This window comes from Canis lupus, chromosome 16 (assembly GCF_011100685.1).
Source record: "Canis lupus familiaris isolate Mischka breed German Shepherd chromosome 16, alternate assembly UU_Cfam_GSD_1.0, whole genome shotgun sequence".
Lineage (NCBI taxonomy): Eukaryota > Metazoa > Chordata > Mammalia > Carnivora > Canidae > Canis > Canis lupus.
This window is the reverse complement of record NC_049237.1, coordinates 24,095,909-24,123,194: the sequence shown is the minus strand read 5'-3', so window position 1 is coordinate 24,123,194 and position 27,286 is coordinate 24,095,909. Positions and strand designations below refer to the sequence as shown.

The window sequence follows — 27,286 nt, the reverse complement described above, 5'->3', positions numbered from 1 at the left end:
TTATAGCTTCCCAAACCATAGTCCTTAGTCATTAAATAAGCAGATTGCTGGAAGGTGGCGCACTGAACTCTGGAATTTAAGGGTTATTTTTAAATTTTTATTTATTTTATTAATTTTTTTTTTTTTTTAAGCTAAGGCTTTGATTCTCTTGGAGCCAACCTAGTACCTAAGGGGAATGCACTGCTGGCTTGGTGATTATAAGGTGTTTTACAGGGTACTTCATCACATGGAAATTTTCTTGAGGTTGCAGGTGCCCTAGTGTCAATCTAGCTCATTCTGTAACCAATTTATTCTTAAATTGGGAGACTAGCTTAAGACCCAGGAGTCTCAAGAGTTAGGTAGAATGCATTCTGATTGCTTTTAAATGCTCAGTTGTGCCCACTGGTTTTGTGGATTTGGGCTTCTGAGGTTAACAGTAGCCTTCATCTACACAAATCACATCAGACCCAGTCTGAGCCTGGTCGGTAACCACCACCGATTCCTAACATGGACCTGGGGCTGGGACAAGGACTAAAGCAGCAGACTCCAAGGAATGGGCCCTGTGGGCTGGGATCCTAAACAAATGAGGAACTGTGAACTGAGCCACCAGCAGCTCCCAAGGTGGAATCTGAGGATTGAGCTGGGGATTTCAATCAGATGGGGAACTGTAGAAAGCCGGTTAGATGGGGAGCCATCTAACTGCCAATTAGTACAGAGAGCGGAGCTGAGCACTGAGAGGAACTTACCAATGGCCCGTGGAGAACAGCAAGAAGGAGAGCTCAAAGGGGTCATGGGTGCCATACCTGTATTTTTGTTTCCCCATGTTATCGGAAGTTTCCTTCGGATTCCACAGTTGTCACTATATATGTTGAAAGACAAAATTCAACTGAGTAAATTGTAAAGTTCTTGTTGGCTTTATTCAGCAATTCATGAACTGGGTGGTAGCATCCCATCTAGCAAATAGAAAGGAGCTCCAGGGAGGTGTACAGAGTGAAAGGCTTTTACCGTCAGAAGGGGGAGGGGCAAGGAAGTCACTAGCAGAGAGAGGATTATTTCAGGCAAGGTCACCTTCCTTTGGGGGATGGTAGGGGTCTCTCAGGCAGACCACCTCATTAGTGCTGACCAGGTAGTTCCAGACTGACTAGTTAAGATTACATTCCCAGGACAGGCTAGAAATACAGTTAGGCTAGGTATTGAGTCCCTGTTGGTGATGTGACCTTAGTGCAAGGGATGCCATTTTGGACCTGTTTCGTTTTTAACATAGTCAGTTTTTATCAAGTGAACAAACATCCTGTTGTACTTCTTAGTCATTGGTGACTTAAGTCAGTTGATGACTGTCTTTCCTTTCTCCTCTAATCTCCATGTCCATTTATCTTTCCATTTCTTTTCCATGAAATGTATCAGACAAGAATGTTCTTCAAGGACTTTAGTAAATACCTTTAAATTTGGGGTATAGTCGGTAGGGATTCATGGATATAACTCTTAACTGCTTTTCTACATGGAAATATAGCTGGTTCTGGCGGCTCTCTGATTTGTGGTTTGTAATCTGAAAAAAATATACAAGAGCTGTGATTTGAAATTCTGGTTCATTAGTAAGAACTCTTGAGTTATATCTTTTATGTCTCCTCATGAGCTAAGGGAGAGCTGGGGTAACTACCTGGATGCCAATCTGACAAGGCTAACTGAGGAGACTGTTCTCCTGTGGCGAGCCCTTAACCTGGACCCACTCTGTGGTATCCAGTCTAGGAAATGCCACTGTGTAGCTTAAAAATTCACACTGAGTAGGTGCTTCTCACAATGCTTTTCTAGAACTAGAATGTGAGAAATTTTTTAGTCTTTCTGCTTTGTGTTGTGGTTTTCCATTTTTATACACAGTCACTCTCACTAAGGGTTTGGATTTTTAATAAACTTCAGGTGCAAAAGTATTTTTCTTCATCTCAAATTCTCATTTTCCATCCAATTAAATTAGGTTCTCTCATCTCAGGACAAGTTTGACTCATTTTGTGATACTGCTCCTCAGGTTCTATTTGTAAAATGGAACACAGTCAGGCTGTGCCTCCTACAGACTGATCCTGTAAGGGGAGCTGTTTCAGTTGTTGCCAATCGAAATTTCAACTATCTTACTCAGTCCCGCAAACTACATAGAACAATGCCTGAAGAATTCCTTAATTCTAGAAGTAATATGAAGTTGACAAAAGTATTTGAGAACAAATGCCCTGAGATGAGGGTTAAAGTTTATTATGCACAGTTGCTTAAATGTAAATAGACAGCTATTAATAGAAATCAGTGGATTAGTAACCAGCTTGCATCCCTCCTCACTAAAGATCAGATGACAATTCCTGATCAGCTTGGTGTAGAGAATAGTGCTTTCAGGCTGGTCTGAATGCTCTTCTCCATCACCAGCAGCGGGGCTTCTTGGGATATCTCACCGGCTTGGGGCCCATGCTATATTAAGTGAGATGTGCATATCTGACTTCAGAGGAGTTATCTTAGCCTGGGCGTATGTACTTGCTTAAAACACAGTGAGTATCAACTTTCACATATTCTGCTTTTGAGCAGACCATGCTTTTTTTTCTTTTTTTCTTTTTTCTTTTTTAAATAGCTCATACCCTGACGCTCTTGTCATGCACCAGAATGGGCCTTTATGAGGCAGTCAGTGTGCACACATGTTGAGTTACTGTATGCAGGGCTCTCAGGCAGCCAGAGTTCTGGTTCAGCTGCACCATCCCTGCATGCAAGGCTTGTTTGTGTAGTTATTTGAATATTTGGCTGTACTTTGCCTTGATTCTTTTTTTTTTTAAGATTTTATTTATTCATTCATGAGAGACACACAGAGAGAGAGGCAGAGACACAGGCAGAGGAAGAAGCAGGCTCCATGCAGGGAGCCCAATGCGGGACTCCATCCCGGGACTCCAGGATCATGCCCTGGGCCGAAGGCAGGCACTAAACCACTGAACCACCCAGGGATCCCAATTCTTTCTTTCTTTCTTTTTTTTTTTTTTTTTTTAAGATTTTATTTATTTATAAGAGCATGAGGAAGGAGGAGAGAGGGAGAAGCAGACTCCTCACTGAGTAGTAGGGAGCCTGACACAGGACTTGATCCTGGGACCTTGAGATTATGAGCTGAGCTGAAGGCAGATGCTGAACTAACTGAGCCACCCAAATCCCCCTTTTGCCTTGATTCTTTAATAAAAATTAGTAAAACACAGGGGCACCTGAGTGGCTCATTCAGTAAAGTGTCCAGCTCTCGATTTTGGCTCAGAATCATGGAATGGAACCCAGTGTCTGGCTCCATGGTTAGCACAGAGTCTGCTTAAGAGTCTCTCCCTCTACCCCTATCCCCACCCCCCTTGCATTCTCTCTCTCTAAGAAAAAAAATTGGTAAAATAGATGAAAGTGCCACTCAGAAGTATCAGTCTTTTTTTTTTTTTTTTTTTTTTAAGATTCTCTTTATTTATTTGAGAGAGAGAGAAAGTATACACAAGTGAGGGGGAAGTGCAGAGGGAGAGGGACAAGCAGACTCCCCACTGAGCAGGGACCCTGATGCAGGGGCTCCATCCCAGAGATCATGACCAGAGCCAAAGGCAGACACTTAACCAACTGAGCCACCCAGGTGCCCCCAGGAGTATCAGTCTTTAAGAGTTAATACAGTCAGGAACAGGAGAGGTTGGAACATTTTACAGTTTTTCACTTCATTTGGACATTTGTTGGACCTAAGCCAGTCCCCTGTATTCAGTTATGAAAGAAAAATAAGGAACAGTATAAAATACTGGAACCATATGGTCAAAGTCTGGGTGAAAAGGGCAGATGTAATTAGAGGTTTTGTGATTAATTTAATATTCTGAGATGGAACTCCCCTAGTAAGATGGAAGTCATTTGTTTATCTGGCTTTGACTTTCAGATATGTTTTGAGAAAACCTTCAGCATGAAGTCTATGCAATGTGTCCGACCCCTTTGTTTTTATGGATGGCCTTCTGCTCTGCAGAGCCGACAAGGAAGGCTGCCGGCATCTCTGGTTTGCCTGCGTTCTGTCTGGTGTGATGAGAATGAGAGAGAGAGAGTGTGTGTGTGTGTGTGTGTGTGTGTGTGTGTGGTGGGGATAGTGGCAGCACAGGGGAGTCTCCTTGTTGAACCTCTTAGTGTTGTCATTGCTTATTAAGATTCTTTTTTTAAAAAATCTTTATTTCTTTTAAGAGAGAGAGCACACAAGTAAGGAGAGGCAAAGGTTGAAGGAAACGGAGAATCCCAAGCAGGCTCCATTCCCAGAGCAGAGCCTGACATGGGGCTCGATCTCACGACCCCAAGATCATGACCTGAGCCAAAAATCAAGCCACCCAAGCACCCCATTGCTAATGATCTCTTTAAAACAAAGAAACCCAGATGCCTGGGTGGCTCGGTGTTTCAGCATCTGCTTTTGGCTTAGGTCGTGATCCCAGGGTCCTGGGATGGAGTTCCCCATTGGGCTCCCTGCATGGAGCCTGCTTCTCCCTCTCCCTAGGTCTCTGCCTTTCTCTGTGTCTCTCATGAACAAATAAAATCTTTTTTAAAAAAAATAATAAAGAAGCCCCATCTTTGACATTCTTCTGACTCATATTATCTGTATCTGAGTTATATTCTCTAGAAACTTAAATGATTTTGAAATCAATGCCTGTGATAATGTGGCTCTGTTATCATTTGTCCAGCTGTTCCCTAATTAAGGACTTAGAGTTCATTTCTAAGTATTTTACTCCAAGGTATGCAATAAGCATCCTTGTCTGTATGTTATGGAGCTTTTGACTTTATAAGTAGATTACTCGAGGTAGAAGTAACGGGTCAAATGATGTGTACATTTTAAGACTTAATAGATATCCTTCCCAAAAAGGCATAGCAAATTTTACTCCCTCCAGCCATGTAGAGAAATGCCTTTATTTCTCATCTAAAATTCTTGCTGGGGGGATCCCTGGGTGGCTCAGCGGTTTAGTGCCTGCCTTCGGCCCACGGCATGATCCTGGGGTCCCGGGATCAAGTCCCACATCAGTCTCTCTGAACGGAGCCTGCTTCTCCCTCTGCCTGTGTCTCTGTCTCTCTCTCTGTGTCTCTCATGAATAAATAAGTATTTTAAAAAAATAAAATAAATAAAATAAAATTCTTGCTGGTTGAAGAGGTGGGAAAAGGCATTTCATTTTGCTCTAATTTGCACTTTGTGGACTACTCACGAGCTCGAGCAACTTGATGTAGAGTTGTTCGCCATTTGCATTTCTTGAGTCGATTACTCCCTTTTCTCCTGAGCTGCTTTCTTACTAATTTGAAAGAACTTTTTGTCCATTAAGCGTATTTACTTTTTGTCGTGTGTGTTGCAGATATTTCTTTCTCAGCCTTTTTGTCTTTTGACTTTGTGAATAGTGTCATGTTGCCATAAACTTTTAAAACTTTTAAATGTTATTTGTATGGCTCTTCTTTATGCTACCTACTTTCCTCACTTAATGCTAGTTTTTTTCCCCTCCCTAAATTGATCCCATGGTATTTTAGAGTTTCTGTTGTTAATGTGGTTGGGATTTTTTTTTTTCTTTTTCTAGTTCAGCTGGATATAGCTGACATAGAGAAAAGCTGTTCATTTGAATATACTTGTTTTGTTTGCAGGTTGCTAAATTCTTTCTAGCTTTGAGTTTATTGAGTTTCTAAACATAGTCACATCATCTCCAAACAAAGATAATTTTATCACCTTCCAGTACCTACTCCATTTTTTTTTTCTTTTGCAGTACAACGAGCTCTGGGATTTCCGTTAAAGTTATTAAACCTCTTTTATGGGTGAAAATCACATCCAGTGTGGAGCCCAGCTGCATCAGGAGCTGTGTTGCTCTGTGCCATGGCCTTCCTGTATGGCATCCTCACATCTCTGCACAGCCAGGGTTGTGTAGGCTCCTTCCTTCCCAGCTGGATTCTGAGCTCTTTGAAGTTGGGCATCATGTCTGTTATGTCCCTCCCGGAGCTTGGCAGAGAAGCAGGCACCTAATAAATATGTTGGGACTATCAAGTGCAGGGACAGAGCCCCTCGTCTCTTCTTCCTTGCAGCTGGCTCTGACATCTCTCACCCTGTGGAGTTTAGACTTTGGAGCCTCTGCACCAGTGACGTTCTCCCTTCTCAGACTTTATCAGCATCACCTGGAGAGCTTGTTAAAACACAGATTGTGGGGTCACTGCTAACGTTGCAGATTTAGCAGGTCTGGATCCCAGAATTTTGCATTTTTTACCAGCTTAGATGCTGCTGGTCCGGGCAATACTGTTTGAGAACCACTGCGCTAGGCTAATTGGTGACTTTGTGGATGGAAGGCTAAGAATTTGTTGTGTGAAAAAGCCAGATTCTTGTGGTGATCCAAATTCTCCAGTAACCAGGTCCCCCTTCACTTCATCCCAGGAGCTTCTGCCCCAGGCCCTGTCCCTCCATGTGAGTCTGTGCACTGAAAGAGTGTGTGTTAGGGGACACACAGTATTCCTCTTTCACAGGATGGGAGATTTTGAAATGAAATCTACTTTTTTAGGTTTAATGAAAATTGACTCCCCTTTCCACCCTCTCAGCCTCTGCACTTAGATACCTTCATGAAAACAGAATCATACATCGGGATCTAAAGCCAGAAAACATCGTCCTTCAGCAAGGAGAGCAAAGAGTGAGTGACCTTCCTGGAAAAGTCCTCAGGGGACTGCCTCAGGGAGCTGCTCTGGTAGAAAAAGAACACCCTTTATATCTTTGTTTATAATTGCATTTCCTTGACTTTGTATTTGCTTTGATTCTCTGGGAACACTTTTTGATTTGAAATGGAGTTCAGCAAAAAGCTCTTGCTTGCAGATGGAGGCAAGTCTGAATGGATCACATTGTTAATTGCCCAAGTTGCAGGAATCTGATAAGGCAAATAATGTTTCTCTTCCCACCTCCGCCCCAGCCTTTGGGACCAGTACCTCTTAGAAATAGACTTTCTGTTTCCTGTGTGTTTGAGAGCACAATGTTTGATGCTAACCTGGAATTACTTGCATTGGATGTGACACAGAGGAGGCATTTGGAGCTGGCACCTGCCCATAGAGCCTGACCCAGCCTTCAGTCTCCACAGAGCTCTTTGGGACCCTCCTCAGGGGCCCTCCTGCTTGGGTGTGGGGGTTATCTCCCCACACAGCACCACACCTTGGCACTGTGCCTTTTCACAGCCTTGCTTTGTTTGGCTGGGGGTGACAAGCAAGGGGTCTGCTGAGTGGAATATAGTAATATAGTAATCCAACTCAGTCCATCAACATTTTTGGGCCTGACCCGTGACTATTCATAGGGCTCACCTTTGTTTCGGTTCATACTCATTCTTGCCAGTGTTCTAAGATTTGAGAACTAAGGGTATTTCCTGAGAAGGTCTTTAACCTCATAAAGTTCAGATTTAGCAGTCTTGAGGGCTGGGGCATAGTCCATTCATATTGACCTTCCACTAGTGATTAGTTGCAGAGCCAAGGAGAACATGTATCTTTTTTTCAGCCTTTTTACTGTGCGTGTTTTCTCTTGCCTTATATCTGCCATATTGAAGCGAGCCTTCTTTGGTGGTTCTTAGGAACTCAGGATCTAATACTACTGGGGAATTCAGAAATATCCTCTGCTCTTGTCAGCAATCAGTTCTTATAAGAAGACAGTGTATTTTCATAATCCTCCAATTTCTCCTCTTTTTTTTTTCCAGTTAATACACAAAATTATTGACCTAGGATATGCCAAGGAACTGGATCAGGGCAGTCTTTGTACTTCTTTTGTGGGGACCCTGCAATACCTGGTAAGAAATGAGATGTAGATTTATGTGTTTGTTTATCAGCTTCTCTCTGATGGCTGAACTTGAGCGGCTCCTCTCTGTCCTTGCCTTCTAGCATCTAAATCTTGCCAGCTCTTTAGACGGTTCCCAAATATATAGGAATTGTTGTATGACAGAGATATAATCTGTTCAAGTCAGCACTTTTTTTTTTTAATTTGAGAGAGGATGAGAGAGAGTGTGTGCTCGAGTGGAGAGGGGCAGAAGGAGAGGGGGAAGCAGACTCCCTGCTGAGCAGGGAGCCCCATAAGGGACTTGATCCCAGGACCCTGAGATCATGACCTGAGCCAAAGGCAGATGCTTAACTGACTGAGCCACCCAGGTGTGCCTCAAGTTAGCACTTTCTGCCAGTGGAGGCCCAATGGAAGGATATGGTTATCTTCTTTGATATCAGAAGGGCTTTGTTAGTATGTGCCCTTCTACACATCCCATAATGTCTTGGGTTTCAATATTTTATCTGAAAATAAAGAGTTTAAACTAGATCCATGCTGGTCCGTAGAAGCCACAGTTTCCATGTGGTGTCTTGGCCACCAAGAAGGAGCCAAGTTCCTATTTGTACATCATTTGGTCTAAATATTGGGGTTCTATTTTAGTCACTCATTCACTCAGTAAATACCGACTGAGTATTATAGTTTGTGTCTGTGTGCCAGGCACTGTGCTGGGAGTTGGCGATGCAATGGGAAAGAGACTGGCATTTCCTTGGTCTTTAGGAGCTTGGAGTTTGGTGAGAGAGCAGGCATTACCCCCCACACTTACACAGAAACTAAGAAACTACAATTGTGACAAGTGCTACAAAGGGAAAGGGTGGGGTGTTATAAAAATATGTATTAGGAGGACCTCACCTAGTCTGGGACTGGAAGGGGCTGGAGGCAGGGAAAAGAAGGGATTGAAGCAAAGGATGTAGTCCATGGAGGACCAGAAAGACACTGAAGGGTTTAAATTTGGAGAGGGATTGGTATTACCCCTTGAAAAGATGAGTCTTGATGCATTGTGGAGGATGAATTGCACTGAACAAGAGTAAATAGCGGGTAAGTAGTAAGGAGGCTGTTGTGATAGTAAGCTCAGAGCTGGTGGTAGCATTGAGGATGTAGAAAATAAGTCAAGAAATGCCTAGCAAACATTATATGGTCTCATTCATTTGGGGAATATAAAAAATAGTGAAAGGGAATAAAGGGGAAAGGAGAAAAAATGAGTAGGAAATACCAGAAAGGGAGACAGAACATGAGAGACTCCTAACTCTGGGAAACAAACAAGGGGTGGTGGAAAGGGAGGTGGGTGGGGGGTGGGGGTGACTGGGTGACGGGCACTGAGGGGGACACTTGATGGGATGAGCACTGGGTGTTATGCTATATGTTGGCAAATTGAACTCCAATAAAAAATAAAAAATAAATTAAAAAAAATAACAATTAAAATTAAAATTAAAAAAAAAAGAAATGCCTAGCAAGAGACTCCATAAGACTTGGTAATAGATTGCTTGTGGATGGTAACAACCAGTAAAATTTTGGTTGATCGAGGGGTCTGCAGTTTAATGAACAAACAAAAAAAGGTTGAAAGCCACTGGGCTAAATAAGCTTAAATGTTTTATCTAGTTCTTAAAAAATAAGAAGAAATTCTTTGATGTCTCTTTGAGTGCATTTATACTTCCTGCTTATCCTACCAACTAGGGTAACAGGCTCCATCGCTTTATGACCTGCTCTCTGGATAGAGGTCTCAGAGTGGTGACCCATGGGGGGCTGTGATTTAGGCCCCTGCCCTGTGTCCATATCATGTAATTACATAGGTCCTACTGAGTATACTCTGGGAGCCTCACGGGCTCAGCAGGAGTGATGTGAGGTGACCCCGTGCTCTGACCAGGATGCTCAGTGAAATCTTCACCTTTAAAAACTAAAGCTTCTGTCTATAACCAGATACAGAGATTGATCTGACCCTTCCCCAATTTTTCCTCGTGTTTGGCACTCCTTGACCCTTCCATAAGGGTCACACTTCTAGCCAGACAGTCCATGGTCCTGTCTCCCTGCCTGGGCTTGTGATGGTCCTTTCTGGAATGTCCCCTCGCAGACACTTATGTGAGGAGCCTTCTTCTGACCCAGGTTCTGTTCTGTGCTTCAAAGCTTTGCTTGGTTACTTCAGCTGTCTCTGCTTGGGGAGCAGTCCTGCATCTGGCTGATTGTAAATATCCCATCTCATTGTACGACCACATTCCTAAATCACATCAGTTTAAGAGACTTGGTCATCATTTAATGTGTGTGTACGCATTTGGTGTGTATAGCCTGGTGTCATTTTCCTTTGTTGTATGTAAGCTATCTTCCCACCTGGACACTGCACCCAAGAAAAGGGCATATGATGTTCTCTGGTCTACCCAAAACACCCCTAGGGGCCCTTGTATCAATATCAGGAGTGAATGAAGTGCCAAAAAATTCTAGACACCACCAGTTACACATGTGGTCACCTCCTCACCCTGGAATGGACATGCCAATGTGCTCTGGATGGAGTCAGGGGCATGTGGGGACATGATTAGAGGGGCAGGTTGCCCCCTCCTGTGGCAGCTCCTCAGAAGAGGAAGCAGCTCAGGTGTTTTCCCACCACACATTCTTACACAGGCCCCGGAACTCCTGGAGCAGCAGAAGTACACAGTGACCGTGGATTACTGGAGCTTTGGCACCTTGGCTTTTGAGTGCATCACGGGCTTCCGACCTTTTCTCCCTAACTGGCAGCCCGTGCAGTGGTGAGTGAGGGACGGGGGGCCTGTGGGTGGGGCGAGGAGCACCTCCTGAAGGGAGGACTGTGTCCCCCTGTCTTTGTCACATCCTTTACCTGTTCCCACCTCACCGGGCACTTCCAGCCTGGGCCCGAGGCATCGGTCATCTGTCTCCCATAGAGGATGTCATGTTAGGACCCAGCACATGGGCAGTCCAGACTCAAAAATCCTGGAAAAGTAGAGCAATTGTTAAAGTGTTAACATCTTTAAAAGTAATGCCTTATAAATATTTGCCCTGTATTCAGTAGCAACATGCCAGTACATTTACAGACTGCTTTATACAACAGTGTACTTATACTGAAGATGCTGTGTATTAGTAAATAAATAAAGGACATGTATGCAAGACAAATGATAAGTATTTTCGTGGAAGTGTATTATTGACAAATTTTACCATTCCTAAATATAAATTTTTGTTTTAAAAGCATAAGAGGGATCCCTGGGTGGCACAGCGGTTTGGCGCCTGCCTTTGGCCCGGGGCGTGATCCTGGAGACCCGGGATCGAATCCCACGTCGGGCTCCCGGTGCATGGAGCCTGCTTCTCCCTCTGCCTGTGTCTCTGCCTCTCTGTCTCTCTCTGTGTGACTATCATGAATAAATAAATAAAATCTTTTTAAAAAAATAAAAAAATAAAAAATAAAAGCATAAGAAAGTGGCTTAAAATTTGAACCAATTTGCACACAAGAAAGTTACCAGAAAAAAGATTTATAAATAAAAAACTGAAGGATATACTTTTTAAAAAATTATATCTTTGCCTTTTTTTTAATTACAAAAATAAGTGTATAAGTGTTCATTGTATATGTGAAGGTAAATCATTACCAAAATGTGTAGTTTGAAAACTAACATTCCCCTAAATTAGGTTTCATTCAGAGTATTGAGAGGCCACACACTAATTTAAATGATGCAACTGTTATTCCAATTTTTTTTTTTTTAAAGATTTTATTTATTCATGATAGACATAGAGAGAGAGGGGCGGGGGCAGAGACACAGGCAGAGGGAGAAGCAGGCTCCATGCCGGGAGCCTGACGCGGGACTCGATCCCGGGACTCCAGAACCACGCCCTGGACCAAAGGCAGACGCTAAACCACCGACCCACCCAGGGATCCCCCAAATTTTGTTTTTATTTCCAGTTTTTGTTTTGTATTGTTTTGTTTTAGAGCAGTAATAAGTTCATATGGTTCAAGCTTCCAAAAGTGATAAAAGAGTATGCACTGAAAAGTCCCCTCTGGGCAGCCTCCCCACCACCTGGCTTCCTTCCCCATAGGTACCTGCTACTACTGGTTTTTGGTGTGCTTCCAAGGGTGTTTCATATGGGTACAAGAAAATTGGTCTGTACTTGTCTGTTGGTTCGTTTGTGTTTCACCTCTTTTTTACATCAATGATTAACATAATATGAACTGTCCTGCATGTGCTCACAAAACATTTTTACACCATGAGAATTTCTTTCACACAATCCAGAAAGAACCACTATGAACATTTTTGTGTGTCTCCAGGCTCTTCAGTATATGTTATACTTTTTACAAAAACACAAATTATTATACTCTCCTGTAACCTGCTTCTCAGTCTTGCTATTGAAAATCCTTTATGTTTTTCCATTATTTGTCATATCTGGTATGCAACTGAATGGCTATACTGAAATTTATTTAATTTATGCCCCGTTATTGGAAGCATAGGTGGTTTAGAATTTTTACTTCTTAAAATAACACCAAGAATAATGTTCTTATAGGGAAATCTTTATGGATCCATAATTATTTCCCTAGGACAATTCCTAGAAGTGGAATTAACTGATCAAAAATTATGTGCATCGTAAAGGTTTTTGATGTGTATTAAAATGCTCAACAGAAAGGTTGTATGAATAATGTTTTGACCAGGAACATACAAAGCTGCCTCTTTTACCATACCATTGCCAGCACTGGCTATTATATTTTTCTAAATATCTTTTTGGAAGTAATGAAAACAGTAACTTTTTCAAAGGACAGGTACTTAACTTACATCATTAATTATTTACTTATAAGATTTAGCCTTGGAAATCAACTCTAGAAGAGTGGTTTTTGTGATGGCAGTCCAGTTCAGTCAACATGTATAATGCAAAGAGAAATAAGGCCAGGTGACTGCTTTTCTGGAGTCTGGCAAAATGGCAAAGTATGCCCTCCTGTGGTGGTTTATTTTAAAACAAGCAGTACTTGAGCTGCGTAAGTTCTAGAATATTAAGGAATTGGCTCATTAATTTATAGTCACACCTTATTCTATAACCATCATAAAAATAACTTAAATATCTGTACATCAATATTTTTAACTAATCAAAGAATTGCTGCTTTTCTTCAGTTCAAATGTTGAGCTTTTTCATTATTTTTAACAAGATGAGTTAAAATCCATTCAAACTGGAAGAACAAGTGCTATTTGAAAATATATCCCTAATGTCCCAGCATCTGTATGGTAAGTCTGTTGTCTGCAGAATCAGCTTTTTAGAACTCCACTCCAGTGCTGGAAGGCCAGGTGACACTTCAGGCAGACTTGGACACCCAGTCAGGAGCTGTTTAGTGGACTAGTTTGTGAGAATTATCTGTCTCATTTGTCTTGTAATGCCTTAGACAACTTTTTAAAAATTTCACTCTCTCGTCTCAGATGGCAAGTGGATAGTAATTTCAGGACAGAGGCAGTTTGAGCTTCATAATTCTGTTGTAATGCTACTTTGAAATACTTTTCAGGACCTAACCAATAAACATTTATTTACTATGTCCTTTTATGTTTATAATTTTCCATTGATGGACTAATGACAAGCTTGCCCCTGCCTTACAGTAATCATAGTACCAGCCAGAGCTGTAAGCCGGTGGCCACTGCCATGTGCCAGTGCCTGTAGGCTTCCCACATGCTCCAGACAGGCCAGCTGACCCCTTGCCTATGAGAAGTGTTCAGGACTAAAGTATTTTTTTATTTGAATTTCCCAGGTGTTTTTGGGAAGGAAAGACTTGTACATTCAGACAGAGTAGAAAGAATGGTAGACTTTGGGTTTGAGTCCAGATCTGCCATTCTGTAGTTATAAGACCTTGGGCAAGTCAACCGATCTTCATGTCCTTACCACTGAATGGGGGACTAAAAACAGGGCCTACCACATGGGATTATTGTGGCAAAGAAGCCTGTGTTCGGTGTTGAAGTACTTGGTTATCTATGAAGCATAATTCAAATTTAAGGCATTTTCCTCATCACTGAAAAGCTTTGAAACTAGTTGCGTTTAACATTTTTTCCCCTTCAAATACTATTTCCGGTGCATCGGTGCATCAGTAAGTTCTCTAAATTGGGAAATGTGAATTCATTCACCACTAGAGTTAACATTTAGTCACCTACATTTAGAGGGAAGTGTGTTGCGTGTGCATGTGTTGCGCGTATATCCTATAAACGTGATACGTGTGCAGTGATCCTGGTTTGGAAGTTCTAATTGTATCCTCTGTCAAAACATGAATTTTGGGATCCCTGGGTGGCGCAGCGGTTTGGCGCCTGCCTTTGGCCCAGGGTGTGATCCTGGAGACCCGGGATCGAATCCCATGTCGGGCTCCCGGTGCATGGAGCCTGCTTCTCTCTCTGCCTGTGTCTCTGCCTCTCTCTCTCTCTCTCTCTCTCTCTGTGTGACTATCATGAATAAATAAATAAAATCTTTAAAAAAAAAAAAACATGAATTTTGTATTAGATAAAATGAAAAGTGGAGAAAATTATAAAGACAAGCTAAGGATGAGATTAGAAGTTGGCAGTACTGGCTGTGGTACTCTGGGCACAGGAGGGTTGATGCCTCCACTCCTTCAGGCGGTACAGACTGTTTTTCAGCTCTCAAAGAAATCATCCCAGCCAGATGCAGATGCATTGACTGCTACCCAAAGATAAAATTGCAACCCGGGGGTATCCTGTACAGTTGTAAAGTGATATGTTACAGATGTAAAGTACCTCTTGCCCAAGTGACTTGGGGGCTATAATCAAGGAGATGACATGTTTGCAGGCATTCCAAAGTCCGGCAGAAGAGTGAGATGGACATTGTCGTCAGTGAGGACTTGAATGGAGCGGTGAAGTTTTCAAGCTCCTTACCCTATCCCAATAATCTGAACAGGTAAGGCACAGTGGCACATATCCTCTACGTAGTTTTCTTCCTTTTTTAGAAATAGGTGTCTGCAGTAACATCGGAAAGCTTTTCAAGAGGTTATCAGGATAGCATCCTGTGACTTAAGGACTTGAGATGATCATCTCAGTCATAAACTTAGAATGGATTCCCACTCTTCACCCCATCTAGAAATGATCTCTTTTCTAAATTCACATAACAATTTATCTGTACCTCTTACCACCTTTAGTAGCTTCTAGTTTGTATTACATTTGGTTTTGCATAGGGTTTGTCTTCTAGTCAACCGTAAGCCTTTTCAGATTGTGTTTTTCTTCTCTTTGCACTCCTGTGTAGCCTCATACTGTGTCATAGTCAACAAATCTTTGTAGTTTGCACAGCATTGCAAACTAGTCTTAGAGCCAGAATGTGAACACTTAGATAGTAATATCAACATTGTATAGTAGTACAAAAGAAAGTGGCAAGGCAGTCACACACAGCCGAGTGGTGCAGATAATAATTACCATGAGTATTTAGAGGATGGGGAGAGCGGTAGCGTGTGGACTAGAACTGGAACGACTTTGGATGAGCTGGAACTTTCTGGAAAGATGTGCAGGACATGGATAGATGAAGAGGAAGGAAGGCTGAGGGGGAAGGAGTGAGGGGAGCAAAGGCATGTTCCAGGGGCAGTGCAAAGAGAGTTGGCCTTCGTGGGGGCTGAGAGTGCCTACATGAGGCAGACCTGTGCCCGGGAAGGAGTGTGAACTTTGTTGTGGGAACCATGAGTGGGTTTTGCGCTGCAGGGGTTCAGGAGGGAGGACATGGGATGGGTGTGGATTAAAATAAACCTGGCAGAATGGGGTCTAGCTTGGGGCAGGGGGCTCACCTGGAGGTAGGACACACCTGCGGCATATGAAGAGCTTCACATTTCACTCTCCTGCAGCCAGGTGATCATTGGTCTGTTGACCTATCTGTTGAGAAATCTGGGATTTCAGGGGGTATTTTAGCAGATCAGGTAAAAGGATAAGCACTCAAATCATTAGTCTGGCTGGAAATGTTCGCTTTCTCTCAGGGGGAAATTCATTTTCAATAATCATACTGGTTGCCACGGGTGTATGTGTAGCGGTGAGTGTGTGTGAGGTGCGTACCTTCCAGTTTTGTGTGGGAGGCCGCCTGAGGGCAGTGCAGTGGTCTCCTCCCACACCGTGCCCTCGTTCTTCTCAGCATCCTGGCACAGCGACTGGAGAAGTGGCTGCAGCTCATGTTGATGTGGCACCCACGGCAAAGGGGCACCGACCCTGTGTACGGGCCCAATGGTTGCTTCAAGGCCCTGGATGACATCTTAAACCTAAAGGTAAGTGCGGAGCTAGGTCAGCCCCGAGGCAGCAGTCAGGCCCCTGAGGGGCTGTGGCCAGGCTCAGGAGAAAGAAGAGCGCCTTATGAAGCAGGTCATGGGCCATCTGAGCCGTGGAGAGGGGGCTCCTATGAGTGCCTATCCCTGTGCTAACTGACTTCAGTTGTAAGGTCATAGCTGTGGACAAGCAGGAGTATTAAAGACCAGAACATAGGAACCCTCGTTCCTTTGCTCCCACTGGGACTCCTTTCCCCCAGCTAGCCTTGCCCCTTTCTTTGTGGGGCTGGAAAATGTTGCGAGCAGTAGACGACACAGGCAAAGAGTTGGGCTTCTCTGTAAAGATGGGTTTTTTTCCAATAACATCTGGGTTGTGTTGCAGCTGGTTCATATCTTGAACATGGTCACAGGCATCATTCACACCTATCCAGTGACTGAGGACGAGAGCCTGCAGAACTTGAAGGCCCGAATCCAGCATGACACAGGAATCCCCGAGAAGGACCAGGAGCTGCTGCAGGAAGCTGGGCTGGCACTGATCCCTGACAAGCCCGCCGCTCAGTGCATTTCAGACGGCAAGGTCAGCCCCTGCTCCTTACAGAATGCCTGGTGTTTAACTCTGACTTTGCCCCCAGGCTCTTCAGATTTCAGCTCTACTCTGTTGCATGGTACAGGTACCTCTCTGTTTTTTTTAGTTGGAATGTGAGATCCCCTGCATCGATCTAATACCTAATGGGATACACGAATCCTTCTACGGTTGACTTGTTACTTTCAGACCACTTAGATGCCTTTCTGTTGTTGCCTTCATTGCCAAAGCAATGCTTTGCTCCTCCGAGTCAGCCAGAGCTGTTTCCAGTGTACCTTTGCGTACAGAACCATGTGGACAGCTACAGCTATGCACCACCTGGTCCCTGTCCCAAGGAACCGATGAAGTTAACTTATGAGAACCAAGCATTGGTTAGGAAGGGAGATAGTGAACATCTGCATTGCACAGTAAAAATAATAGAGAATAGATAAAAAAGCTATTACTACTAGCAAGTAGTAAATAAGACACACATTTGGATGATAAGTATAAAGGGAACACAAAGGGACATCTAGGCTGGAGTCATTGAAAAAGGCTTCCTGGACATTCAGTACCTGCTGGCTGAAGATGATGCCATCGGCGAACAGCAGGAAGCGCTCTGAAATCCCTGTGTTATTACTTGAAAAAGGCAGGAGTGGGACCCACAAGATTTCTTCTTGTTCTTGTCCCTTTGCAGCTGAATGAGGGCCGCACACTGGATATGGACCTTGTCTTTCTCTTTGACAACAGTAAAATCGCCTATGAGACTCAGATCTCCCCACGGCCCCAACCTGAAAGTGTCAGCTGTATTCGTAAGAACATCATTGGTTTTGTTTTGTTTTGTTTTGTTTTGTTTTGTTTTGATTAATCACTTGGGATGCCTGGGTGGCTCAGTCAGTTGGGTGTATGCCTCCAACTCAGGTAATGATCCCAAGGTTCTAGGATCGAGCCTCATGTCAGACCCTCTGCTTGGTGGGAGGCCTGCTTCTCCCTCGGCCTGCTGCTCCCCTTGCTTATGGTCACTCTCTCTGTCAAATAAAATATTTTCAAAAAATCACTACAGTGCTTGGGACAAGGTAGGAGGGAGAGACATGGACCAGGGGAGGGGGTCCACAACCAAGGAGATGAGCTTACCCAGTCCCTGGGCAGCCTTCATTACTTAGGACTTACGAGTAGCCCAGCCAAAAAAGAGGAAAGGAAGTCTTCAATTTCTATCTCAAGGTAGAACTTTAAGCACAGGACAGAGAATACTGCCTGTAAGCCTCTGAGCTTGATCGAATCAGAGGGCAAAGAGAGGGCTTGTGCTCTCTCGTGCTCTCTCTGTCAAATAAATAAAATCTTAAAAAAAAAAAAGAATAAAAGGATAAAGATATCAATGATCCAAAGTCTTAGTTCCAGACTTACTGCTTATTTCAGCATGTTCCAGGACTACTATTTGAAGCTGAATTTTTAGAAAACTACGTATGACCTTAAATGTTGTAAACATAAAGATTTCTGTTTAAAGCAGAAACAGATTTCTGCTTTAAACAGAAATCTTTTCTGTATACATGTGATTATTTGTACATGGTTCACAAAATGTTTCTTCAGATTGATAGGTATTGATTGGTACACACTTGTGCTGTTAATGGGGTACAAAAAATGGCCACGAGAGTAGCCAGGTCTAACCCCCAAAACCGCTCTGGAGTAGCATAGCAGTTCTACAACCATGCAGGGTAAAAGTACCAGTGACGTCATGAGGTAGGATGTGGTTCATGGTAGGGCAGTTATCCTCTGACAGTTGCCTATGTCTCTGTTCCAGTTCAAGAGCCCAAGAGGAACCTGTCTTTCTTCCAACTGAGGAAAGTGTGGGGCCAGGTCTGGCACAGCATCCAGACCCTGAAGGAAGACTGTAACCGGCTGCAGCAGGGACAGCGAGCTGCCATGTACTATGCCAGGCGGTTTGGGACTTAACTTATTTCAAATTGCTTGGTGGCTTTTGCCACAGGAAAGCAGCAGAGGCAGGGGCCCAGAAGCAATGGGAAGGAGAGACGAGAGAGACGCTGGTTTGGATGGGCAGGAAGTGGTCAGCTGGGCAGGGCTGAGGGAGGCCCTTTTAGACTTTAGGAGGTGAGTGAGGTTGGCTCATGGAGCAGGAGTGTAAACTGAGGGCTGGGCTGGCTGAACAAGGGGCAGAATTTGGAATGTGGAAAACCTCACCGCAATCGGGTCAGCAAAAACCCCCTGACTTCAGGCTCTCCAGGTCACTGGCCCTTTGTGTGGTATTGGCCTACTTCCAATTTTGCTGCGGAACCTCGTGCTAGCAGAGGGCTAGGAAACTATGATTAGAAGTGGCTGCTTATGTTATAATAATAATTAGAGTAGGGACCTGCCTCAGCGTTTGAGGTGGTTTTGTTATTGTACAGGACATGGTATTTGGATTGCAAAGATGCCCAAAGGCTGTTTCTTGTGGTCCCTGCAGGATGAATCTCCTTCGGAATAATAGCTGCCTCTCCAAGATGAAGAATTCTATGGCTTCCATGTCTCAGCAGCTCAAAGCCAAATTGGATTTCTTTAAAACCAGCATCCAGATTGACCTGGAGAAGTACAGTGAGCAAACTGAGTTTGGAATCAGTGAGTGTACTCTTTCTGCCATGAGCTTGGAGAGACCATTTCTTGCTTTCTTTTTTTTTTTTTTTCTTCTTGAGGTTTCTTTTGTCTCTTACAATTGAGTTGTTTGTTTCTATTTTGTTTTTGTGGTGTTTTCATTTTGTTTTTTTCTTCCCCCCCTACAATTTTTTTTTCCAGCATCAGATAAACTTCTGCTGGCCTGGAGGGAAATGGAACAGGCCGTGGAGCTCTGTGGGCGGGTAGGACACTCAATTTAAATTCCTGTCCTTACAGAGGGGGGCTGAGGCTTCCCACTACCATTTCTCACTCTCTCCTCAAACACTAGGTCTGTTTGTATGTCCGGAATCAGGTTGTCCTCATCCTGCTTTCTGACCTTAACTAGGACTTGCTGGGGAAAAGGCCAGGTTGATATGCAGTACAGGGGCCCCCTCAATGGCAGATGTGGAAGCTATCTGGACCTGGTACAGATTTGAACAAGGAGCCAAATGCGAAGGATCCTTGTGGGAGGCCTAGACTTCTTCCTATTAGAAAGGGCCTTATATGAATAGTCAACACTCCATCCTGCCAGGGGTTTGGCCTATTTTGTTGGGACGCTAAATCCATAGAGAGAAGTCATCTAGGCATAAAGTCTTAGAACAGCAGAAATCCAGTACCCACTGAAAAATGTTAATTGTGAGGTAAGGGAAGTAAGTATAGCTTAGTGGACCTCACACAAATCAAAGACTGAATGCTCCAAGGCCTTTTCTGGACTTTTCATTTTCTGCTGAGAACTTGGGGAGGGACCTTCACTTCTGTGTCTTCACATCAGTTTCTATGCACCAATACTGACGTGTATGTATAAGGTGAGTATGATATAGATAATAACTCACCTAACCACAGAGGCAGTGAGTGTACACTGGCACTTATGTACATAAACTATGAAACACAGGCACCCAGGCCTCTCCACGTGGGATAGACAAAGGGGAGAAAGGAATACATATGGGGCATCTTCTTTGTTCTGGGCACCGGGCTGGATACTTTATACACCGTATCTTGTCTGGGCCCTAAAATGGCCTCATTAGAGGATTATTTTATGGCAGAGGAAACTGTAGCTCAGGGCTTAGGTGATTTGCCCACGGGGTCACACAGCCAGAAAGTGATAGACCTGAGATCCAAACTCAGGCCATCTGACTCCAAAGTCTGTATCCCTTCTAGCCGGTCAGTTGAGAGTCTTCAGTGAGTTTGGGAGGGCGACTTGCCCGCCAAATCCTGCACCTCAGAAGGCTCTTATTACGTCAGTTGACATGAGCACAGCTTTTTCATCAGGAGAATGAAGTGAAGCACCTGGTGGAACGCATGATGGCACTGCAGACGGACATCGTGGACCTGCAGAGGAGCCCGATGGGGCGGAAGCAGGGGGGGACGCTGGATGACCTGTGAGTACCAGCTGGCCAGTGGACCAACCCGCACACGCCCCAGCCAAGTTTCCATATGCGTCTGGGAATTGTCCAAGGGTGCAAGTGTGGTTATTATGGAAGCTGTAGGAGACCATTCTATAGAGAATGACCCTCTGGTGGAGCATATTGGCATGTTCCAGAGGAGTGCCAGGGATGAGCAAGGGCAAATCACCATCACTGTCAGCCTTCATTTCCATATCTATCGAGTGGCAAGAAGAACTGTCAGCCCTCACAGAGTTGTGATCAATTCAGATGACTCAGGTAGAGCAGGGGTTCAAAAACTGTAAAGGCTGTGATGGAAGCAGCCTTTGCCGTGGCTTCAGACATCACTGTTCATACCTCCTGCCGTGATCCAGTTGTGGCTCGAAGAGCAGAAAGTAGAACAGAGGAGGAGCCTCGCAGGGCTTAAGAGTTTGAATCCAGAAACTGTTCATTTGAGTCTCTATGAGGAATTTGGCCTTGGCTGTAGGGGGTGATAAGGTGTCCCCGCCAAGCCGTCTGACCTGAAGGGAATCAGACCTGAAGGGAAACACGGAGCTCCCAGGGTGCAGGTGGGCGGGCAGCAGACGAGTTGCATCACACACATGGGAGCTCTCACTTGGGCTCAGCAGGGTCCTCTGATGCCTTTACTAGAGTTCTCAGGACCAGAATCTCAAACGGGAAATCTCATGATCCGGATTCTGTGTTTTCTCCAATTATTTAACCCTTTATTCTCCTTTAGTTTTCAAATAAGTCACCTCTGAGAATGTCAGTCACTTTCACTGTGCCAAGGCTGGAAACGGTTAGGAGATTCTGTTGCCCTTGGGCTTGAGTTTCAAGGAGGCCGTTTGCTCTCCAGGTTATGGCACTGGAGTCACTATTGCAGAAGCCACGTGGACAGGAAATTCCAAGGGACAGAGTAGAAACTCACTTCCTTGAGACTCTCGCTCATTAAACCTTAGAGATGGTTCAGGTTTAATAATGAGGGCCATCGTTGCCTTGTTATAGGCATCACCTGGAATAGCTCCAGGGGTAATAATTCCCTCCAATCAAGGCGTAATGCCCATCTTCTATTTTTTAAAATTAATTTATTTTTTCATGAGAGAGAGAGAGGTAGGCAGATAGAGAAAGAAGCAGAGAAAGAAGCAGGCTTCATGCAGGGAGCCCGATGTGGGACTCAATCCAGGGACTCCAGGATCATGCCCTGGGCCAAAGGCGGGTGCTAAACCACTGAGCCACCCAGGCATTCCCTGTCTTGCTTCTAAAAGGCACTCATTGTACTGGCAGGAATTACCTACCTGGTGTTTTAAATGTATTTCTTCTTCCTGTGTTTCAGAGAAGAGCAGGCGAGGGAGCTTTATAGGAGGCTTAGGGAAAAGCCCAGAGGTAAGTGGGGCTTCTGTGGGCCATGGGTGCCTTGTTTTGTGAGGTGTGCAGCGTTGGCGCTCTGCTGGCCACCGGGAAGAACTGTGCAGCTCCTTCCCTCTTTCCAGACCAGCGAACTGATGGCGACAGTCAGGAGATGGTCCGGCTGCTCCTGCAGGCCATCCAAGGTTTTGAGAAGAAAGTGCGAGTGATTTATACGCAGCTCAGGTATCTGCCCTGACCTTCCTGCCCAAGGGTGGAATTCGGAGAAACTGCTAGGCCTCACATGAGGTCTTTTTCTGGCTCCCCTCTGACTTGCTTCACCTGGAGAAAATTTATCCACAGCTGCTGTCGGATTCCTAGTTACCAGGGATTGTGTTCTTCCACTTTCTCCAACCCCAGTGCCACTGGAGTTTGTCACATTTATTCTTTACAGTAAAACTGTGGTTTGTAAGCAGAAGGCTCTGGAACTGTTGCCCAAGGTGGAAGAAGTGGTGAGTTTAATGAACGAAGATGAGAAGACTGTTGTCCGGCTTCAGGAGAAGCGGCAGAAGGAGCTCTGGAACCTCCTGAAGATCGCTTGTGTGAGTGAGCCCCATGGCCAGGCCCTCAGCCCGCAGGCCTCTCAGGGCCTTTCCACCTCCTGCTGTCACCACCTCCATGGGAGACTACACAGCCCCTGACCGACCACTCATTTGCATTCCCCTCCTTTGGGATGTAGAGTGCCAGGGAGGCATCCCATGTTTGTAATTCTGCATGGGTGCCTTTCCTGTGGCCGCTGTAGGGAAGTATGCCACACAGTCTGGAGGCAAAGTCTGAAACCAAGGTGTTGATGGGGCTGGGGTCCCTCTGCAATCTCTAGGGGGACTCCTTCCTTGCTTCTATCAGCTTCTGGTGGCCCCAGATGTTCCTTGGCTTGTGGGCCACATCACTCTTGTGTCTGCCTGTGTCTTCACAAGACCTTCTTCTCTATATCTGTCTTCTGGGTGTCTCATACAAGGACCCTTGCCATTGGATTTGGGTCCCAACTCAGTAGTCTGGGATAATCTCCTCTCAGGATCCTTAACTGTAGCTACAAAAACCCTTTTTCCAGTAAGGTCACATTCTGAGGTTCCCAGAGCTAGGACACAGACAGATCTTTTGGGGGACCTTCCTGCAGCCCAGTGCAGGGCATGTCTGCGTGACCTGGTCCATCCTCATCCGATCCTGTGCTGCTTAGTATTGTCACCTATGCTTTCGGTGCCCACTGTCTTACTGTAGCTGAGATTCTACTGCGTATTGCTCAGAAAATGGGACACAAGAAAAGAGCCCAAGGCAGAGAAGGCAAAGAGTCAGGTGGAAGCCATGGAAACGAGCTGATGAGAGAGAGAGAGACCCTACACTGTGCAGGCTGCAGAGAGGTTGCCTGGGATGACTGTGCAATTTAGTCACTGATAGTGCTTAAGAGCAAAGAGGAGAATGGGAAGATAGCTGTCGAAGGTGGAAGCAGGATGCAAGGGTGGTGTTTTTAAGATCATGGACTGGAGCAGGTTTGCAGGCCAAGCAGAAGGAGACGGTGCCCTGGGAGACTCACGGTAGCCAAGAGGTAGGAGACAGTTGAGTCACCCACATCCTGAGAACAATGGGGTGTCAGCATGATGAGCATGCGTGGAAGGATTGGCCTTGGGAAGGGGTGGGTGAGATTTCCTCCTGCAGGAAAGGAAGAAAAAAAGAAAGCGAAGACAAGGAGAGAAGATTTAGGAAGGAGAGGAAAGTTGAGGTCTTCCCAGCGATGGCTGATCTGCCATCTGCATTCACATGACATTTATTGAGTGTTGACTATATACCCAGGAGCCTAGGAATGTCATGAAAACTGGAGATAAAGGAGGAAAGCATGAAGCCCAACCCAGGAGCTTGCAGTCTGATGAGGGGCACACACAGGGAAGTGATCTTGAATTGGGGGCGGGAAGTGTCCATCAGCAGCTCGTGCTGTAAGCTGAGTGTAGTGTGCAAAGAGGAGCACCAGCTCCAGTCTTGGAGGTGAGGGAGGCACAGAGAACTTTCACAAGGAAGTGTTATTTCAGTTGAAGAATGAATAGGAGTTAGGTAGGTGCAGAGGACATTCCAGAGTGAAGACCTTGCTATTTCAGAGGCACAGGACATTGGCCTGAAGGAGTGGGTGTGTTCTGGGTGCTGCACGCAGAGTGGTGTGATGTGTGTGAAAAGCTGTCCTGTGGAATGGAATGGGGAGGCAAGCGCCAGCTTCTGCAGGCCACACTTTGTTTTGAAGGTATAGAAAACACCACAGAATTTATTTTTATCTTTCATGTTGCAGGAAGTTAAATATGGGAACAGTATGGTCATATCTGGGTTTTAGAGAAATCCCTCATGGCAGCTGGAGAACAGATCTGAGACTTCGACAGATCTCATCCCCAAGAGAGAGGGGCCACTCTGGCGGCTGGAGTCCTGGAGCCCCTGTGGAGCACAGGACAGGACAGAGGATGGGGTGCCCTCCTGCCATACTCACAGGCCCAGGCAGAGAAGATGGGGTGGACGGCTGGGTCTCTCCCTGGGTGACGTTCAGCAGGACTTGACTGACTGCTTGAAGCTGGACCTTGATGTTCAGCTGGAAGGAAGGATGTGGAACTGAAGCCCCACGGGCTTCAGCAAGGGTAGGAGCCAGGTGCATGAGGAGATGGTGAGGCCAAGAGATGAGAGTTTGGCCAGAGACATGGAGAGGGGAGGCGCATGAGTTGCTGAGAAGGTTGATAGTAGGTCGTGTCTGCAGGCTACAGGCCAGTGGAGCAGGGGCCACTGGTCAGCCTGACTGAGGTGGAGTGGCTGCAGCAGCCAGCAGACGGCTGGCGGTGGTACTTGGAACATCTTGGTTTTCCTTTCAGCCATCGCACAGATGATGCGATTCCCAACCTTTTTTGTGGGTCTCAGACTTCTATGTGGAAAAGCAAGACGACCTCTGTCTTAATTTCCTTGTGAGAATTTGTTAAGCAACCAGATTAATGAATAAAGCCTATGAATACAGGTACTCAAATCTCCCTATATTGAGAATATTTAGGGTGCCTGGGAGGCTCAGTCAGGGAAGCATATCTGCCTTCGGCTCAGGTCATGATCTCAGAGTCCTGGATCAAGCTCACGGGTTCCCTGTTCAGCATGGAATCTGCTTCTTTCTCTCCCTCTGCTGCTCCCCCTGCTTGTGCTCTCATACTTTTGTGCACTCTCTCGCAAATAAATAAAATCTTTTTTTTTTAAACAACCTTCTATCAAAAAGATAGATATAGATAGATTTTCTAAGCCAAAATGCAAACTGTGGTCATGAGTAGGGTTGTTGACCAATAACTTGTAGGAATACCTAGTGTCCTGTGACCAGTTGTTTCCTGAGAAAATACCATTGTGTGAATGCAAAATTGGGATCATCCCTTTGCTCCAAAATTCCATTGACTTTCTTTTGCTTTTGTCCTTTAGAGCAAAGTCCGTGGTCCTGTCAGCGGCAGCCCAGACAGCATGAATGCCTCTCGCCTTAGTCACTCTGGTCAGCTGCTGGCTCAGCCTTCACCAGCCCCCAGCAGCTTGCCCGAGGCCATCAAGAAAAGGTAGGTCACTGATCAGCACCTGGTGTGTTAGCCATGGGCGCTTCGGGAGGTTGTGGGAATGGAAATGCGTGTTTATCCTTGATAGATGGGTTCGTCTATCTAGTGATCTTGTCCATGTTTTTCTTTGTGTTTGTTAATACGCTAGGCAAATGTGGTGTTTTATTCTCCTAGTCCCTTGTAACTTGCTAACTAAGTACTTTTCTTGTTTGAGGCCTGGATTACTAATTGCTTAATGAGGATATTGAAAGTGCTAGTCAGTCACATACTATAATACAGTCCTGTCAGCCATCATCTGTTATTCAAAACCAGATTCCCCCCAGGGAGTACATCATCCAAACCCCATCATCCTGGCCAAACCCCATCATCCTGCCTCCTCCCTCTCGCCCCCCACCACTCTGAGTTACCAAGCTGTGGTTTTCCTCCTGCTGCCTGTCCTCACCCCCACTCCTGTCACCTGGGCCACTGCCACCGAGGTGGTGAACAGAGCATTTCAGCTCTTTCTGCAAAGTCTTTGGCCTCCCTGCTTCCTGTCCAGTACTGCCTCCAAGCCCTCTCTGGTCAAAGGAGTCCTCCCAAAATATGATTTGATCAGGTTATATTTTTGGCCAGTGACTTTGACTTGTAGTGGCTTCCCACTCCCCTGGAGGATCCAAGCTGAGCCTTTTCAGATGTATGTGGCCACCCAGAGCCACTCTCCAGGCTGACCCCCTGTTCCTTACAAACTCCTGGCCTAGCCCACTGGTTCTGAAAGTCTGATCCAGAGCAGCAGTGTCAGCAGCATCTGGGTACTTGTTAGAAATGCAGATGCTGAGTCAGCTGCTCAGGGGTGGGCCCAGCAGGCAGCTTTTCAGAAGCCTTGGCTGGTTGCTGATGCATAGGGAAGTTCCAGAACCTCTGGCCGGTGTCCTGCCCTGAGAGGTCCTCCCATCTGCAGGACGCATCTGCTTCCCCCAACCCCCCGCAGTGCCCTGACCACTCACACACCCAGCTCTCTTCTTGGACCGCCTGTGGGTGCTTTTGTTTCTGGTATGTTCCCACGCAGTTTCTTCAACATCTTCTATGTGTCAGGATTTAGGCACTGGCGATGGTAAAGCCATTGCTGTGACCTAATATTCAGACATAGAAAATAGATGAATGATTATCTAGGGCAGGTAAAGCGGGGAAGGGGAAAGGGCTGATAAGGGGTACAAGGTTTCTTTTTGGATGATGAAAATGTTTTAAAACTAGATAATTGTAAAGATTGTGTTAATTCTATAAATATACTAAAACTATCAAATTATACACCTTAAATGGGTGAACTTTATGGTATGTAAATTACATCTCAGTAAAGCAGTTTTAAAAATCCTGCTCTGTGCTTGGGGAGTTCATAGTCTATACTGTGGTGGTACTTCATTGTACATGACCTTAGATTCTTAACTTTCTCCCCAACCTCCTGTGAGCCTGAGGATGGTAACCAGGTCCTCTGCCTCTTACGTTGCCCTTTGGAGCTGGCACCGAGCCTTCAATCCAGTCAGTAGCCATGCAGAAGGAGCCAAGCAAAAATGTGGCCTGCACTCCTTCCATCAGAGTGTCGTGCTTCCCAAAGTGAGCAGAATTCCAGGGCACTGTCCTCCTGGATTTGGCATATTCCCTCCAGTGATATCCTGGTAGCTCTGGAAAAGCCGTCCTGGGAGCACAGGTTGCCTCTATGTCACGGAGCTGAAGTTGGAATAGGACAGTGGCTTATCATATTCTCCCCTTCCTCCCCACAGCCGTTCTTGACAGGACAGGTGCATTTCT

General features: G+C 45.3%; 1 protein-coding gene and 1 long non-coding RNA gene across 6 annotated transcripts in view; one reads left to right on the top strand and one right to left on the bottom strand.

The window, feature by feature from the left end:
* The window catches only part of IKBKB (inhibitor of nuclear factor kappa B kinase subunit beta), a 59,363-nt gene that overhangs the window by 29,500 nt on the left and 2,577 nt on the right, over positions 1-27,286 (top strand). For 4 of the 5 annotated variants that reach the window (XM_038559936.1, XM_038559938.1, XM_038559939.1 and 1 more), the window contains 15 exons: positions 6,535-6,623; positions 7,665-7,754; positions 10,388-10,512; positions 14,531-14,638; positions 15,848-15,977; positions 16,357-16,551; positions 17,231-17,345; positions 18,332-18,455; positions 18,992-19,143; positions 19,318-19,379; positions 20,434-20,555; positions 21,892-21,941; positions 22,049-22,148; positions 22,357-22,504; positions 25,380-25,507. In XM_038559936.1, the coding sequence (XP_038415864.1) occupies positions 6,535-6,623; positions 7,665-7,754; positions 10,388-10,512; positions 14,531-14,638; positions 15,848-15,977; positions 16,357-16,551; positions 17,231-17,345; positions 18,332-18,455; positions 18,992-19,143; positions 19,318-19,379; positions 20,434-20,555; positions 21,892-21,941; positions 22,049-22,148; positions 22,357-22,504; positions 25,380-25,507 (1,738 nt within the window). The remainder of the gene's footprint in view (positions 1-6,534; positions 6,624-7,664; positions 7,755-10,387; positions 10,513-14,530; positions 14,639-15,847; positions 15,978-16,356; positions 16,552-17,230; positions 17,346-18,331; positions 18,456-18,991; positions 19,144-19,317; positions 19,380-20,433; positions 20,556-21,891; positions 21,942-22,048; positions 22,149-22,356; positions 22,505-25,379; positions 25,508-27,286) is intronic. The other variant, XM_038559937.1, reaches the window with a different exon arrangement.
* Positions 166-27,286, bottom strand: LOC119869523. The gene is made up of 4 exons (XR_005371414.1): positions 26,981-27,286; positions 26,492-26,613; positions 10,602-10,714; positions 166-838 (listed from the first exon to the last, which is right to left on the bottom strand). It is a non-coding gene; the product is annotated as an uncharacterized LOC119869523 (long non-coding RNA).